This window comes from Synchiropus splendidus, chromosome 1, assembly GCF_027744825.2.
Source record: "Synchiropus splendidus isolate RoL2022-P1 chromosome 1, RoL_Sspl_1.0, whole genome shotgun sequence".
NCBI classification, from domain to species: Eukaryota; Metazoa; Chordata; class Actinopteri; order Syngnathiformes; family Callionymidae; genus Synchiropus; species Synchiropus splendidus.
The window spans coordinates 25,884,899-25,903,717 of NC_071334.1; the positions used below are offsets into that span (position 1 = coordinate 25,884,899).

Sequence of the window (18,819 nt, forward strand, 5' to 3'; positions counted from 1 at the left end):
AACTGTGAACAATGCAAATAGCTACAATGTCGAAACAGGATTGTTCTACGCCAGCGTAGTATTGTTCACAAAACAAGATGTCCATTACCTATCACACACAGTAGCGTGAAATTATTTCACTGTATTGCACAAACCAAACCAGAAAATGGACAATAGGTACAACAGAAATGACAAAAAGAGGTAGTTATAGTTATAACTATTTAATGATGTTATTGTTTTTGCCGACTGAGGGTCTTTGCAGAAGGTAATTTAAAAAAAAAGTCTTATCAAACTCAATTTAAATATCTTCCTCTTTGAACTGTTTTCAAAATATCCTCTTTTGAACAGCGATAAATTGCTGATAAGAAAATCACCGAGTCATCCCAAGCCTAAAGTGACCATTAGCATATGCGGCTGTTTATTACACTTCCTCGTACCTTAACCGATGTTGCTATGGTAACCATCAGCCTTTCAGGAAGAGAAAATTATTTAACATACTCAAAAAAGAAGAACAAACCATTTCAGGGCAAGTGGCAGTTTATTTAATCGTATATATACAGAAAGAAAGGTGACAGAACGTTGTTGCCGTGCTGTGGGTGGTGTTGGTTACAGCACTGCAGACGCTCAGTTTCACCGCTGAGCTTCAACAGAACCACATCAGGACTTCAGGTTCTGCTCCAGCTCTGACTGTGAAACAGCAGCAGTACATGGTGGGCAGTAGATAGAACTGCAGACTTAGAAACTACGCATGTACAAGGGGTGCAAGTTTAGCTGCCTATTAGAGTGTGAGGTGACTGAAGAAGGTTAAGTGGCTATACTTGAAATATAGTTTGTTCATGTACAACTGCTCCAATTACAGAGTACAAATAATGAGTCCCAGTAATTTTACATGTGTATATATATATATCTGTATCTGTACATGGATTAAAATATGTTTTGTGTATGATACAAGGTGGTATTGGTACATACTATAGAAATATTCATTTGAGACAAAGCAAACGTTTAAGCCCTCGTCATTCAGTTTTGGAATAAGGTAGTTTGTTCTCTGCTTGACTGATGGCTGACTTTTATGTTGTATTTTATTTATTTATTTTTTTTTGTGAATGAACTTAAAGGTGTTTTATATGACTAAAAAGTGGTAGTTATCAAGACTTGGCAAGAAAGCTGACCCTCCACCTAGTCACAATCTAGGTCAGATCACAGCAGCCCTCTCTCCAGAGAAGCTGGTGGTGAAGGTGGTGAAGTTTAATCTGTCTTCCACATCGCCCGCCTCTTATCCACCACATTGGTATTCTCGAGGGGCGAAAGAAACTGCATAAGTTGGAGAAATAGCTTACCTCAGGTCAGCTGACATCAACATTTTTTGTTTGTTTCTTTTAGTTTTTTTTTTTAGTTTTTTTCAAAGACAAGTTTAACATACCGTGCACAGTAGTCCTGTAAATAAATATGGAATCCACATATGAAAATAAAGTTAAACCCTGCCGATAATTAAAACTTGTGACGCACCGCACCATGTTTGGACGGCAGAAAACACAGCAAGCAGCCACAAGATCAAGGCCAGCTACCTAACCATGTCAACCTGCTGCTAAATAAATAGTAGCACTTGTCCTGGTTGGTCAGTAGCTTTCAAAAGAAAGACAAGTAGCAAACCAGGGTCATTCGAAGTGTAGGTGGCATACACCCAGGAGATTTGGTTGCTTGAATTGTAAATGTAAGGGTCCTTTGCTTTGGACTTGTTCATGAATGTTTACTGCTTTTGCTTCTTAAATATGGAGCAACGCATGAGCTGCAGAACTCAGTTGCTCATCCCCTTATTGATGTGGTGGACTCCTAGTTGACCAGCTATCGTGATTAGGATAGCAAAACCTAACTTTGGTTTCTTCATTGTCTTTTCATTCTTCACGTGTCTTTTCTCCAACACCGTCAAAGACTTACTTTCCAAAAGAAACACTGCACTCATCCAACAGCTAAACTTTACTGGATATATGCATTCACTTATACTAAAATGTTCTTCAAGTGTTAACAAATGTCCCAGATATTCAACACTGAAATATAAACCAACAACTCTAAATAAATAAAATATTTCTTCCGTTCCACTCCACTCACTGGCGACTGCACCGAACAGGAGAAACGGGACCCAACAGACAGGTGACAACTGAATATTTGACATGCTCATACTTGCATTTTCAGCTGTGCTAGACTGAACCATGTGGCCTAACATTGAACTGACCCATTAGGCAGGTGGTCATAATCATATGGCTGATTGCTGTACAGTCATCATCAAGCCAGTGCAGTATTCATAATTCATCAGCAGGCACAGAAAACACATCTGCTCTCTTCTCTCTACTGACTTGTGTCACGTCGCTTGGGCAGTTCTGACATCAACAGTCAGCAGCAACACAAATCTAACAAGACTGAGAGAATCCCAGTTTTTGTCTTTGTACAGAAACAAGTGTGTCTTTACATCAGGTGTGAAAGACCAAGAGAGAAAAACACATGACCATCACACTTGAGGTGCTTCAACATTTGCAAAAATATATCCTCTTTTTTTTTGCCTCACAGATCGACAAGAGAATCAAAAAAGTAGTAGAAAAGAACAGGCTGTACTAACGTAAAGTGCTCTTAAGATTCTCCTCACCTGGCAAGCTTTCTGACAACTTGTAAGTCAGAGCTGCGGCCCCGCCCTGCAGGACGACATCAACACTGCACTTTCACATTCATTAGCTTTCAATGGTTATTGGAAAGAGGTGAGTCTGGAATGTTTGTTCTACAGGACACTCAATAGGTCTTTATGGTAGTTAACATCACACAAATGTGCCGATCTGACTGGGAAATACAGATTCCGGAGGATCCCGAGTTTATGTTCCGAAACATTTCGCATTTCAGTAAATGGACTTCCTGTATATTTCATTCACTCATTCATACGGAACTTGTCTCCATAGTCATCAAATCAAAAAAATGATTTGATCCTGGTTATGTTTATCATGCATAATATAGGAGGAACATTGTAACTTACCAGCGCCGTTCTGGGGGAGAAAAAAGAATTTACAGGAATTTACAACAAATTTAAATCCTCAACATTTACTTACAGTAATAACTTAGTGTTTGTGACAGTTTTCTAGTAGGTCGTGTCATTTGTTCATGCAGAAAGCATCAGATTAAAATCAAAACTCTCTACTTCACTATTTAAGATATTTCCAGATGTGTTTTTTTGGTTTTTAGTTTTTAGCTGAATGCAGGTGTTTCTCCGAGTAAAATCGCGACTTGAGAATGACTTGCACTTAGTCTTAAGAATCATTCAAGAATCACATGAAGACTCTTATTGTACACACTCTTCCCTTTTGAAGTTGAAAGCAGATAATTGACATTCTATTTTTCTTCTGCTTTTTTTTAACCAAGGTTAATAAGAACATCTAAAGGAGGGCGTTTACACTTGTGACGGATAAAACTCTGAGTACAATATTTAAAGCTAAGTGGTGGAGAAGGTCGCGACAGAAGATGACTCCCTGAATGTTGCGTTGCGGAGCTCTCCATCTCTCCAGCTCAGATGGCAATAGGACCAATGTCAGCCAGAACTGAACTCAACATGGGTCGCAACCATCCACAGAGACTGAGCACACACTGTTCCAAGGCAGTAAGACTCATTAACCCAAGGAATACCGACCCCGGTGCTGCGTGTGGACCTCACTGCTGAAGCATGTGGAGTGAGCAGGATCTTCTCTCTCCCAGGTGAGATATCAGATTTTGCTGTTCTCCAAGTGGGAGTCAATGTGCTTGATGAGGGCGTCATCGGGGTATCCAACGGGGAATATCAGCTGACAGAGAGGGCAGCTACGCATGTCGCTCTCTTCCGTCTCCATCCAGAGCTGCACACAAACACAACAGGCCGTCTCTGTTAACAACGTCAGCAGCACCCAGTCATGAAGTAGGTGTTGTAAAGGGCTGCACCTCAGTTGATTTTTTTTTTTTTTTGTATCTATCAATCTCTTGAGTTGGCACAATCCACATTCCTTCTTCCTTTTACCTTAAACTCAGCGGAAAAAAAAAAGAAAATAACCAGACATTGCACTGCTTTCCACATCTGTATGCACCACTCACACCCCTTTGTTTGAGGGTGGATACGATGGTCACAGGAGGGAACACTGTTTCATACACAAGCTTCAACAGAGCCTGCATAAACTGTCAAACTTGAGCAAGCATGTCGAGGTATCTAAAGACAAAGTTAACAAAGTTGTCAGTGCTGTCACAAGCTATCACACTTAAGTTAATTGACTTTACAGCTTTGCGCTGCAGCCGACTGAATGAGCTGACAGTCACAGTGTGTTTGTTTATGTATCCTGGCACAGCACCTGGAGCGACGGGAGGAATCAGACATAATGAGCTTCAGACAATGTTACTTCACGAGAAGGTTCACAAGAATATTCACTTACATTTTGTCTTAACATTACATAACAACCTTCACTTTGATTGGAGTACAGAAAGACTTCAAGTCCATCACTAGTTTGCTGTGTATGCAGCCGTCACTAGTTACGACTCTTGTGCATTGAGTTTTACTGTTTAAATAAGTACAGTACAGAATTTTACTTTTAGTTTTGGAAGAGACAAGAAATGATAGCATTTCAGTTGAATGGAAATCTGTAAAAAATGACTTCAGGAGCTTGAGACAAGGCCTCTCTGTGTTCTTGCTGGATACTTACATTAATGGATGGCCAGGACTGGGCATGCTCAGCAGAGACATAGCCCGACTGTGGGTGGCAGCTCAAAGTGTTGGACCGCTGAGGGAAGGCAGCGCCAGATGAAGGACTTCTCATTGTGCCGCTGGTCGCTGTGGGGGACAGCACACCCAGAGTTCGGGGTGGACTGATGGTGTGCTGACCGGTCCAGTCCTCCTCATCCTCAGAGGACTGTGGCGGCTGGGATGCCGGGGTGGATGGCGGTGGTGGCTCAAAGTGAAGGTGGGCGACCTCAGAGAGAGGAAAAGGCATCTCTCTCGAGAGTCGCATGGAGCTTTCGTCTCCTCCGGTGGCTCCCTGATGAGGGGATGGTGATCGTCTGTGTGGAAGTCCATGAGGAGAGGTCACATGTTGGGCCTGGGGTTTGGTGTAGCTGTCTACAAACGGCCGTGGTTTAGGCAGCGTGGACACTGGGTCCAAAGAGAAACGTGGTGGACACTGGTACATGGAAGGGTCAGTGACCTCTGAGTAACTTCGGCGACCCTGGAAACTTGCCCTCAGGTGCTGGCTGGGAGGGCGGCAGGAGTATGAAGCTGGTCCGTCACTAATGTCCAACAGTGGCGAGCGTCGGTGCATGTCTGGCGAGAGGCGCTGCAGCACTGGGGAGCGTCTCTGTTGGATGGGGGAGTGATGCGTCGGAGGAGCAACCGGAGAGTGGCGCTGTAAGATCGGTGAGTGGCGCTGGGAGACTGGAGAGTGACGTTGGTGGTGGATGGGGGAGTGACGTTGGACTGAGAGCAGACAGAGGGAGAACAATTAGGACTTCATTTGGACGGCAGATTTATGACTGTACATACATTCATGAGAGAATATAACACAAGAAATGATGGGTACAAAGGAGAATTCCCCCAAAATATTCTACGCCAGTGATCTTGTTTCTCCTGTAATAGCAGAACCATGTTGTTGATGAGTCACTTGCTTCTCTACTTCCTGAAGAACAAGGGTGAGGCGATGAAGAAGAGGTGATGAAGGAGGGTCTGTCTTCAACTTCAGAGGTGTGAAGTAGTTGGACTTGAAGTACTTACTTTTCAAAGATGTTTTTGTCTTTGTTCACCTCATATGATTTTACTAATTCCCTCCATATACTCCCTCTTATTTACCCCTTTCTGACCTTGTTTCTGAGCAAACAATAATTGATCAGATGAAACTTTCTCCCCCAGTAGTAATTCTAAAACATGGGGTTACAAGAGAGGACGCACTCAAGTGGAGAAATGGAGACAAAGTTGCTGTTTGTTGTCAATATAACGGTAATATCAAGGAAGCTCATCTTTTTTATCATAGATTTTTACTGATCTCTGTAAATGTATATTTTCCAGAATGTATGCATGCTTTCTATTAATGAATAAAATTAATGAAAAAACAAACAAACAAACAACAACAACAACACAAAGTCCATGTTGGTTCTGCTTACCTGGACTCGTCTGCTCATGAGAGGCTTTCCTCAGGATTTCTGTCTGCTTGGAGCTCAGTGTCTGCAGGCGACTGAGCTCCTCGGTTAACTCTGTGTACGCCAGTGCTAGATTCACCCTACGGGGGCACGAGAGAACACACATTAGAATGTCTCAAAAGAAGTCAAAATTCCAGTGAGCCAATGACAGTCAGTTTCTGAAAAAAAAAACAACCTTTATTTATTTTAATGTTTGCATGTTTGATTTGTCCGTGTCGGAGGATATTACAGGTAAAACGCTTTGGCCCAGTTTCATTGCAGCGAAAGGCGACGAGTCAACAATCTGCTCTCAAGATCCTGGCTAGTTTAGGACAGTTCATAGTTGCGGTGCAACATCATCAACGATGAGTCTGGTTGAGGAATCAGTAAAGTGTTACTGATCTATGCTTAAGGAATTTTGGCGACAGCAAGACTCATTCATCCTTCTGCCCAACATGCTCCACTGAAGACTCAGATTTACCAGTGCCATGCACCAAATGTGTCAGTTCCCTGAATAGTCTGCATTCACACAGACTTCATAAACAACAAAGGCCAGAGAAAACATGCTTCACCACACAGAACTGATAGAACTCAGTTCAGAGCAGTATCTACCACATATAGTGAATTAAAATCCACCTCTAATTTCCAGCTGAACATCCCTTCATTCTGCTGCTTCAATTCAAAGTAGGAGACTGTACAAACATGCATTAGATTAAGCTGTCACACTGGTTCTGGCTGTTAAATCAGTTGTCTTCTGCAGAAATGGATATATTTAGAAATGAACTGAAGCCGATAAATCGGTGTTCTTCATGCAGGATGTGTCATGACTCGGGCAAAAACAAATCACTATTTCAGGAACAAGGATCATTGGATTCTACCCTCTTCACCATGGCAACAAGCGACTCAGCTGATCCCATAACAACAAAAGCAGCAGCCATTCGCAAGTAAGCAAGACAGCTTTTCAGAGATGTGAGAGTCGCAACCGTGGGAATTCATTCCAGTTGTAGGTCATCAGAACACTCTTTGACGAATATATATTCATATGTATTGTATTACTAAATTGCTATATTAAAACAGGAAAAAATAAAAAATAAATAAATGCATTTGTGTTCCTCATACTTTTATACGCAATGAGTTTATATTTGTATTTGTAATCTGCCTTGTACATTGTAGTAGACGCAGTGATCTTGTGTTACGTGTTCCGCCAACACCTCGACTCCGTATAGAAGGTGTGGGAGTATTAGAGAAGAGTACAGTGTTCTGAACACTCTCTCATTTAAGTAGCATTTGCACTTGTTCCTTATCTACTGCTGTCTCAATGTTTTCATTCTGCTATTTGTTATGTGCTGTTTCCATGTGAGCTGCTCATCTATACTGAAACCCTTCACCTCTGATGCTTGATCTAATCTTTTTCCATTAATTTCAATAAGAAAAGACCAAGAATTAATTTTTTTCCGAATTTAAAGACAGTCTATTTCTATCTAGCCATTTTAATTTTTCATTTCTATTTCCGTGTTCTTGATTAGTGTTTTTAGAGCCTTTCCACTGTTGATAAAATATGTGTCAACCGCAAACAACACATGGTTCATTTGTTCTGATACCTCACAGATATGATTAATCTATAGTATAGTGTAGTATCGTATAGTATAGTATGGTCAGAACTGAGCCTCGAGGCACTCCACATTCTTTGAGCCAAAACACACAATTTAGATTTTGTGAAAATCAATCTAGAGATAAAATAAGGAAAAATATTTCCAAACCTCTGTTTTAATAGTATCAGTAATAAACTGATATAACTAAATTTAAGGAAACTATTTTGCATGGAAGTGATAAAACTAAATAATTTTGTGTGGGAGAAGCATGTGGCTTGGTTTGTTAACAAATACTTTATACCACAATCATGTTTTCATATTGCGTTTTTCAAAAAATCCAAACAAATGCGTTTCCTTATTCTTCTTTGAACAGTTCAGCGGAAAGCAACACCCGACTGAGCTCTTATGTCTAAAAATACTCTTATGCAAGTCTTGTGCCTCGTCTTTATGCATCTGGTTGCAAGGCACGTTCAGTGTGTGTGTGTGCCTGTGTGTGAACTGATGTGAATCAATCGAGAGAGCAGGCAGCAGTTTGACCTCTGACCGGTTTGATGCTACAGAGAAATATTGGGTCATAAATGTTCCTCAAAAGCATGTTGACACCTCTGCACATGCACGACTATTTGTGACACCTCAGATGATTCTGCAGGAACTGAATTATTTTCTTCTTTTTGTTGAATGTATGTAAACACTTTCCGTTAAACAACGACGTGCTAAAGATATCTATTTTTATGCAGTGGAGAAGCAAGCACGATGTGTCTCACTGTTTTGTTTTACATTACGTCCTGCTGTTCTGTGCTATGTTGTTACACTACCAGTACTTTTCTTACTTTTTCAAGGCTATCTGATCCAAAGTTGAGTGCAGGGGCAGTCGGCAGAAGGTACTTTTATTGCTGTTAATGGTGAGTAAGCATTGAATGAAAATAACTTTATTTTTTCAAATCAAACTCACGTTAATATTTAACAACAAAACTAAACAATAAAACTAAAGAATCTGTCACCTTTAACCTGTTATGAAATATATACTATAATTTGCGATTCACACAATCTGGAGTCTCTAACTATGGCATGCCTTACTGTGGAAAACAGCATGAGCTATTCCTTTCCTTGACTCTTAATATTTCCTCACCAACAACATTTTCTCATGAACAGAGTTTCCAAATAATCTGGTTGATGCCACAGTTTTTAGAAGTGAGGGGTACTTCTGTGGAGCGGCTTAACTGAATAATGGTTTGTGGTAAGTGAAGGCAGCACCGTCAGTGACACACATTATTAGTGATGAGTTCGAGTGCCAAATGTCACCATTAACCACAAGAAGAGGCAGGAGAGAAAATCCGTTGGAGGATGTCGCACTTCTTAGTTCAAAAAAAGACAACACACAGAAGCAGAACTTAATAACGGCAATAATAAAATTACATAATATGCTAAATATGACACCGGAAACTTTGTTTTATATCAAAGTAAGTGAGTAAGCAAGAAAGACAATCAATCTGAAGAATATTTACTTACAAGAGTTGTTAATGTCAGCATGGTGTGTACAAACTGAAAGCTTTAAATTTGGTAAATTTGGTACAGTTGACAAGCATAGGATAAAATTCCAGATTCCAGGACAGGACAGGACAGGACAGGACAGGACAGGACAGCACACTACAAAACAAAACAAAACAAAACAAAATCAAAGGAAAAAAATCAAGGGAAAGTAATTTATCTGGACACCTTGTGTGCTGCCACATTAAGATCATGCTAGCAACCAAAATAGAGCAATAAGATCAGGATGAAAAAAGAAACAAAATAAATAAACGAACAGCAACAACAACAACAACAACAACAATAATAATAATAATAATAATAATAATAATAACAAAATGTACTGTGCCATTATACTGTTATTAGCATCATCAGGATGACCTGAGTCGTCATGACATGCCACATCATCCCTTGCTGGATGTGTAATATGCTGAGCTAAAAGCAAGCAGGACACCAAAGTAATGCAAAAGTAGCGATAATGCCTCCCAGTTTAGTTCCAGTAATACTGTAATGAAAGTTATTACTCTGAAATGGCTAATCTGAAATGATAAATAATGCATTCTGCTTTACTAACAATCACTTGCCCAACAGTGCATGTAATATATATTTACAACTTTATTCAGAATTAATAATATTTCTTTTTTTCTCAACTTATTTTCATTTTGACAATGAAAAAAGTGCTGAATTATATACTGCTCCTTGTTTAGAGGGTGTTCATCTGGTCATAGAAGCACATACTTCTCGTGGATTAATTTGGTTTGCTGTAACACTAAACAGTATTTTGATGTTAATCGTCCATCAGTTAAGTCCTATCTTCAGATCACATCGATCATAAACATCTGGAAATAGTTGCCAAAGCAAGAGCGACACTATATCAATCACTGCCGTTTCAACTAAATGGTCCAAATTACAAGAAACGGCGTCTGACAGTCAAAGCGAGCTCTTGGAGGTTTGCAGTAGGTGTCAAAGGTAGAGTTGAGTAAAACCAAAAGGTAACCATTGTTTGGAAAAATCCCACAGACATGAACCAATCATACGCTCCAGATTACCAACCCTGCACTATACCTTCCTTCAGAGGTTTCAATTGAGTGGGAGTCAATTGAATTGACGTGTCACTGATGTGTTTTTTACTTCCTCCTCTCTTCAACTTGTGCATGTTTTAACTGTGGGTGCTTTTGACCTGAATTCAAACATCCTGACACCAGTCAGTGAAATGGCATGACAGTCATAGAAGACACCCACTTTTGAATTCACCTCTCACCCCATTTCTCAACCTTTTCGCTATTTTGAAAGTGTCCTCATCCATGTATGAAAATAAATATGTTTCCGTAATCCCCCTATTCCCTTTCACTAACTCCTAGACATTTTTGAAAGTGTTCCAATAGATTGACACATTTGTTTCAGATACTCCTTTCTAAATACAACTACATCCATATTGCCATTTGTTATTCTTCTTCTTCTTTCGGCTTCTCCCTTCAGGGGTGGCCACAGCGGATCATCCTCCTCCATCTCACCCTGTCCTCTGCTTCCTCTTCTCTCAAACCAACAAACCTCATGTCCTCCTTCATCACCTCCATCCATCTCCTCTTTGGCTTTCCTCTCCCCCTTCTGCCTGGCAGTTCCAACCTCAACATCTTCCTACCAATGTACTGGCTCTCTCTCCTCTGTACATGTCCAAACCATCTCCATCTAGCCTCTCTGACTTAGTCTCCTAAACACCTGACATGTGCTGTCCCTCTGATCTACTGCTTCTTGATCCTCTCCATCCTGCTCACTGCCAGAGAGAAGCTCAGCATCTTCATCTCTGCTACCTCCAGCTCTGTCTTTTCCTCAGTGCCACTGTTTCCAAACCATACAACATTGCTGGCCTCACCACCCTTTTGTACACTTTCCCTCTAATCCTTGCCGACATCCTTTTGTCACACATCACACCTGACACTTTTCTCCAGCTATTCCACCCTGCCTGCACCAGCTTCTTCACCTCTTTCTCACACCCTCCATTGCCCTGGACAGTTGAGTCTTAGTACTTCAAATCCCCCACCTTCTTGATCTCTGCATCCTGTAACTTCACCTGTCCACTTGGGTCCCTCTTATTCACACTCATGTATTCCGTCTTACTGCAGCTAACCTTCATTCCTCTCCTTTCTAAAGCACACCACCGCCTCTCTAGCTGATCTTCCAAATTGAAATTCCATATTTAAATTCCATCTTGCCATTTCTTCAGTGTGGTTATTATAACAGGTGATATAGATGAAGGGTCACAGCAATGTGTAATAATGTAATACATTTTTCCTCATCTTAACGTGATCCTAGCTTTGTCAGAGCCTTTCTGATCTCATTTCTCCTGCTTCCCCACACGCTGCACCTTCAGTGGTCAAACATGTTTTACTAGTTGTCACCATTAGGTGGCGCTCAAAGGCACAACAAGGTCATAACGTTTAAATCTGAAATATACTCACGAGCAGCTCTGAAGATGTATTTAAACAAAATGAAGAAAAAAAGATATAACTGTATTTTTGCTTTTCACCAGTACGTTCATCTTCATTAGTCAAGTATTATTTCAAGTAAATGCAGATTTGCTCTGAAATTTGTTTATTATCCACATGCCATTTGAGGTGGTGGACTCTATAGAAAATATTTATTTTTTTTAGATGAGGTCTAATCATCCAATCATTTGACTGCACGAGTTGTTAATGCCACAATTTGCTAACTGAATATTGTGTTGTTTTACTCAATTTACTCATTATTTATAATAATAGTGAAAGTGGAGATGACACTGACAATGTATATCATCTACACAGAGAAAATAACACAATGAAAAATAAACCTAACATAAATCTGATGAAGTGAAACAGCGTTATCACATCAATTGCCTTCATGGCTGCAGCACGGCACCACTGACTGCTGCTGAGTGTTGTTCCATTACAGCTCCTATGCAGGACCACAGCAGCTGACAGGAGCAGGCGGAATGACTGAACAGGTGGTGGAAAAGAGTGCATCTCATCCTCTACATGATACACTAGAATCCCTGAAAGAACGATGCCGTTGGCCTTCAGCATCGGGTTGTACAAGTAGATTTACACCAAGTAAAGTTAGTTAGTTACAGCTAAAAAACAGCAGGGACAGACTAATGCGGTGAGGCGGTCATCAACATACTGAAGGTAGCGCGGTGGCAAAACCCATAATCCTCTTCCTCCATTGCGATAGGACAACTGGATTCTGTGATGGATCGATTGTCCCACTTTTGGTTTCCACTGAGTCCAGGAACCTGTCAAATGCCTGCATCAAGTGTTGCTGACAGTATGGGATTCAATCGCATTTGGCTTTGTACTGACTGGCAACAACAAGCTGCAGTCACGTTTCCAGAACTGACTCATTCACAACGTTCACCTTTTTGCAGAATAAATAGACAAAAAAATCCCTGCATGAAGCTGGATAGCGTAATACCATCAGATGGCAGCAGCCGCAAGTAGGACATATTGTGTATCTACTGTACACATACTGGACATACATCTTCAGTTAAAGTGGCAGGAATACACCCAGGACAACACAGGGCACATACACCATTCACCTAGGAGCAATTTTACCCAGCGAGCATGTCTTTTAAAGGAAAACATGCAAACTCCTCCCCGAAAGATCCAGAGCTGGATTCGAACCAGTGCTAACCAATGCACCACCGTGCCATCTATGAACAGTACACCTACTAGCTCCATGCCATGTTTTGTGCATGCACTGAAACACTTATTAAACAACTCAGTTAATATGTCACCGAATGAAGTACTGTACAAGGACAACTTACTTTTTTAGTCTACTTAAAACAACTGGACAACACAGTGCTGCCATCAGCTTTAAATGAAAGTTAAATGAACATTAGATAAAAATGAATGTGAAACTCTTTTGAAACCTAGTGGAGGTTTAAAATATGGGTTTGTCTAAAAAGTACAAGTAAAGTTGGGATGGCCTTTGCCAGGATCATCCCATACTGACCTCTTTTGCGCACTTTGTGGATTCTTCAACTTCCATTATTTTTTATTCTTTATTTAGAATAGCAAGTATAATTTTCATTTAAATTGTTGGTAAACAGAATAAACATAATAGTTTACACATGATAACCTGCTCCATAAATATAGTAGTACTGCTACAAGGAGTACTACTTGTAGTCTAACATCTTAATATCGAACACTGATAATTCGTGCCTTCAGTTTGAGTCAGAAACCACCCTAGTATCCTCAGTATCCTATGTCTGTTCTTGACAATGACACGTCTCTCTCGGGAGACAAATGAAGGTTTTGTGATCTTGTAATTACATCCCATGAGGCTATTTTCTCCATCTGCCCTGGGTTTAGTGCTGCATTTCTACTCAGGGTAAATGATTTTGAAAGGGACATATGAGGGTTATCTAATGACATGATTCATCTCCGTTTTTATTTAAGACACATCACATGCCAAACAGGGTTATTTGGCCCTGAACTAGGCAATGCAAGGTTGTCATAGCAACAGCAGCTCCATTTCTTCATAACATGAATAGAAGTGGCATGAAGTCTGAAGCCCTCTTTTGAAACTGTGTTTGAATGACAGCTTTCATAAAAAAGGTGCCTAACTGTGCTATCATAAGATTGTAATTAGCAGTGCTCTTTAGTATTAGTAGTATTTTTGTTTATACACAACGTCACAGTAATGACTAATAAGTAGTATGTAAAAAAAAAAAAATGTCTGTGAGCCAACACTGCCACCCTCTGTTCAGACTGAAATCCTGCCAACCCTTTGTCAGCAGAGGAACATCATGTCTCAGGCTTTGTGCTTTGCCAAATAATAGAAAAGAAAAGACAACACAATTTGCTCTAATAAAAGAAGTTGTGATGTCTCTTCAAAGGATCCGACAAGAGTGACAGGACATACATCAGCTCCCTCTCTCACATCATCCCCGGACTGGTAAGACACTTCCGCTATTTCACTTCTCATGGTTTTCTCCCACCACTGTGGTGGTCACTTACTGTTCGTCTCCCACTTTCTTGATCCACTCCACATCACACTGCTTGCATGGTGAATTCAAGTCCTGCCAAAGTAGAGAAATTTGATAAACCTTCAAAAGCAAAATCACAAAAGCTATGATTCATTAAATTGTGAAAGTTAAGAGTGATGGAGATCAATCATGGTAGACGCAGTGACCAAAGCAAATTATGGCTCTTAATGTGTTTAGTGGCTCAGGTCACTCATCGTAGACTCACAGCTCAGGTAGAGCTCAACAAAACCAAGACAAGTGAGCACAAATGGTGGCTAAAAGTCATGACAAATGACATGAATGAGGCTGATGGACCACGTACTCGCTCCCTCTGACTGTTCTGCAGGTGCCTGATGTCCTCCTTCAGTCGCTCACACTCGGCCTTCAGGTCCTCTTCCCGTTGACACGCACCCTGCGCCTCATGCCGCACCCCTTCTAGCTCCGCCTCCAGACGCTGCAGCTTCAGGTCCGACAAAGTATCCAGGCTGCGCGAGCTCTGAAGGGTCATGGCCGGACAGTCGAGCACTGAGCGTAAGGAAGAGAGAAACACGACATGTGAGTATAGAAGACAAAAATGCTTGCTTGTGAGCATGTGGGCCATGTGGTCTGTGTGGGGGCGTCAGTGAGTCAGCTCTCACAAGAATCAACACCTGATCTTAAATCACAACTCCGTCTGCCTCCTCACGCTTTGGTATGTATTTCCAGTCGCACACATATTGCGAACAGTCGGCACTACAAGGATCTTCACCATTCATACGCCTTCACACAGTCACCAAAGATGGCTAACTAGCATGTCAATAGGCAAGGCGGTGCCACGTCAGAAGAATTTCGCACTTCAATCCGTTGAGCAAACCTGAACAATGCTATTTTGTTTGTTCTGTTTTAAATGCTGGTGCAGTTCTTTGAAAGATTTTCCGCCGACAGGTTTTCAGGGTCATCCATACTTTCCTCAGCCATTGCAGCTGTGTCTATAGGAGCTTTGCCTATAGCATCAGCTGCACTCATTTCACCTAGAAAGGGTCATCTATCAAGCTTCTAGCGCCATGTTTATCAGAAAATATTATGTAACTCTAGACGCCAAAGTCTAATTACATGTTAACAAAACAAAAAGTTACCGTTTCCATTTGAAGAAAAAAAACCTGGAGAAACCGTTTCATTGACTGCTTGTTGTATTTGAAAACTGAAGGTCACCATCCCATGAACCCAATACTCTCCTTCATACAGAGTAGACTTCTGTTACATATCACAGAATACCTGTACTTAAGTGACCCAGAGAAAGAGACAGAGGTACTGACCAAAACAGCACCGCACTCTGGCCTCCTGTGCGTGGGTTGATGTGTGTATTAAAACACACATGTAGTATCATAATCTCGAGTGGAATCAATTTGTCTAGCAGCAACAGTCTTTCCTAATCTCTCTCCTCATCCTCCCACATCAGTGTGCGATGGCAAAACAATCGCCACTGTGGTCAGGTGCTGCGTATTTGTCAACACTGCAAGAAAACTACAGTAGGTAATGTGTCAGGTGCCTCACAAATGAAAACCATGACAGTTTCCTTCCCAAAGACTCTGCTGGTTTACATTGATCCATGGTGCAGGTTCTCATGGGTTTACTTCGTTGAGCAGATCGTTCAACTGAATTCACATGTGAATCAAACTGTACTCCAAATGATCTACTTAGCCAGAATGATTGAATTTGATTCGCCTGCATGTGTTTCGAATGCCAGCCTTTCTCTCTGCTGCTGTAACCACACAGAGGGAAAAATGTGTGTCCATGGTGATTCTCAGAAATACAGCCAAGAATAATCCAGACTGGAATATGATAATGCCCCTCAGTCTGGTTTTTGTTTTTACTCAGTGAGAATCATTTTGAAATATAAGATTATGTCCATGTATTTGACACACTTCTATGTCTTCCAAGACTTGAGTGTACTTTTCTACTCTGTTTTCAACTGTATTACAACACTCATGTTGAGTATGACTCACTGTGCGCGTCGGGGCCGGCGTGCAGCTGCAAATACTGCATGTCTTTGCTGTGCAGCTGCATGTTGAGCTTCTGCAGAGAGTTCTCCCGCTGCCTGAGCGCAGATTCCAGGCTCAAGATTCGCTCCACGTGTTTCTCCACCAGTCCGCTCTGAAATCACACCCACAAGAGGTCATGTCTTTGTGTCACAAAAAAACAGTGTTGGCGAAGAAAAACTATGTGTAGTTCAGCCTGGAAGAGGATTGAAGAAACTACATTTCTGCCCCTGGAGAAAATGTGTTCAGCAACTACTCTTTTAACGTAGCATTAATCAATGAATGATTTATATCAGGGACATTCAATCAGGATTTTTTGCAACCAGTCAAGCACACATGAATCAGGTGTCAGCTGAAACACCGGACTGACAATCACCTGACAACATCTTCAGACTCCTGAGTGGTTCTACAGTGTGCAGGGTTTCCGCCATATGAACTAGCATGGCGATGGCCCATAACTTAAATGAAAGCCACCATGCCATTAGAAAATTGAAAATCTCTTTTCAAAGTTGAAATCTTTAAATCTTTAAATTAAAAGTGGAAACATCGACACATACAACAACATGGAGGTGGACAAGAATGTGACGGTTTTCTCCATGTTATTTACGAAAAAAATATTTCACCAATTCTACATTAGTATGACTGATAAAACATCATGGGAAAAACAGAGCACAGTCTCTTACCATTTTATCAAGATCCCTCTGCAAGTTACTCTTCTCCATGTGAATCTTCTCGTAGGCCTGGATCACATCCTCCAGCTGCTCCTCCCTCTCCTTCCTCTTTTGAAGCTACAAAGAAAATAATTTGGGACAAAGTGAAAAGACTTCTCCACATGCGTTCTTCTTCTCTTCATGGAATAAGGTTAAATAGAATCATAAGTCCCTCTTCTCAACAAGATGTTGTGTAAGAGCATATTTGGGACACTAACACTCTGACATCCCAGTGAGTGCATCAGTTATTCTACTTCAGCTTCAGAAATATATAAAGCACAATCTCCATGAAGAAATTGGATTTTTTTTTCTCACACTGAGTCATAATGACGCACATGGAGTTCAGCAAGTATCAATAAAAGTGATTTTTGAGGCAGGGATGTCACAAAAGAGATCTCTAATGAAGAGAGAAGTCCCTTATGAAGAAATATGGAGAGCTTCGCCTCGTTCTCTTGCGCAGGACATTCTCTGTGGCTATGGCAACATGCTTTTGATTGCAGTGTCAAGGTTAAAAGACTAGAAACTGTGAGGCGAATAAAACTGCAGTACAGTTATGAACATTGACAAATAGTCACGCTTCCCTTTCCTTTTGCAGAGGGGAATACTAATCCACATAGGTTCCACCCCAGACTGGACATACTGATTCTCATCTCACAGAAAATCAATGACATTTCGACCGGGACATAAGATAAGACGGGTCGCTTGCCTAATATGAACCCAACTGGACTCAACTGGATTCAAGCCTTTTGCAAGTATTGTTTCTGTTTGAGAGCGAGTTGGAAAATATTTCAATACTTTGAAGGACGACTGGAACCACATGCAGCATACAGGATGGCAGATATTAATATATTGAACATGGTTGCATCATTATTTGTGGAAAAAACTGCTAGGTTAAACGCATTTTACCAGGGACATGATAGCACACTTTTCTTATTTTGCTCTGACCTGTGACCATCCATAGTAACCTGTTAAAGTTGACCCACTTCAGTGCCCCTGTGCGCTCTGCTCACATTGTTCATGCCCTGACATGCAGTTTTGAATGTGTGCTCAGCTCCGGGGGCATGCAGCTGTTAGTGGGTCCTCAGATGCAGCTCCTTAGGAGCAAATGAATGTGGAGACATTTTACATGCAGAGTGGAACTCCCAGGCTGGAAAAAAAATCACATTTTGCCACTGAATAAGTGCAAGTTGCCATTTTGTCTGGTTTCCACTAGAGCATGCTCAGTGAGCCGTGGCAGGCTTCATTATTCTGTGGGGCGTGGGGGTGCTGTGAGGACGGTGGGGTCCCTCGCTAATCGTTTCTGCTGCTCATTCTGCTCCACTTTTACCTCCACCTCCACCAGATTTAGCTCTGCCCATATGGCCCAGTTGGAACTTGGAAACAACAGCTTGATGCCTATTTACTTTAGCAAGTAAAGTAAAGAATGCATTTCCTACATGAAATTCAGACCTATACATATATCAGAGCATCTTATTGTTGTGTTTACATCTATATACTCCCAAGAAAATTCGCCAGCCTCTAAAAATTCAAACACATTCCACTAGCTTAGGGGATGGTCCACTCCAATTATAGCACATCATGGAAATAGAACAAAGAAATGAAGAGCTAATTCCCATGTCACGGAGGTCCTTCCTTAAAAACATCATTTCGCTGGGGCAGCAGATTTAAAGCTTAATAAGTTTAGAGTATAAGAGAGAGACCACCTGCTGTGCCCTGGTCGTCTCTCTCTAGCACTCGGTTGTGATCATAGTAGTAGTATCATAGTAGCATTCATAGCTGTTGCAGTCAATTGTTAAAATGATACCTATCTAATGAAACATGAATAGATTGTA

At 41.1% G+C, this 18,819-nt stretch overlaps 1 protein-coding gene across 3 annotated transcripts in view; it reads right to left on the reverse strand.

Moving 5' to 3' along the window:
- Nucleotides 1–498: 498 nt before the first annotated feature.
- Nucleotides 499–18,819, reverse strand: part of tbkbp1 (TBK1 binding protein 1) — a 66,794-nt gene continuing 48,473 nt past the window's right edge. For all 3 annotated transcript variants that reach the window (XM_053853552.1, XM_053853551.1, XM_053853553.1), the window contains exons 4-10: nucleotides 16,961–17,065; nucleotides 16,245–16,392; nucleotides 14,582–14,784; nucleotides 14,252–14,313; nucleotides 6,124–6,239; nucleotides 4,677–5,443; nucleotides 499–3,845 (exon numbers count right to left, since the gene is read on the reverse strand). In XM_053853552.1, coding sequence (XP_053709527.1) covers nucleotides 3,717–3,845; nucleotides 4,677–5,443; nucleotides 6,124–6,239; nucleotides 14,252–14,313; nucleotides 14,582–14,784; nucleotides 16,245–16,392; nucleotides 16,961–17,065 — 1,530 coding nt within the window. In that variant the 3' untranslated portion in view covers nucleotides 499–3,716. The remainder of the gene's footprint in view (nucleotides 3,846–4,676; nucleotides 5,444–6,123; nucleotides 6,240–14,251; nucleotides 14,314–14,581; nucleotides 14,785–16,244; nucleotides 16,393–16,960; nucleotides 17,066–18,819) is intronic.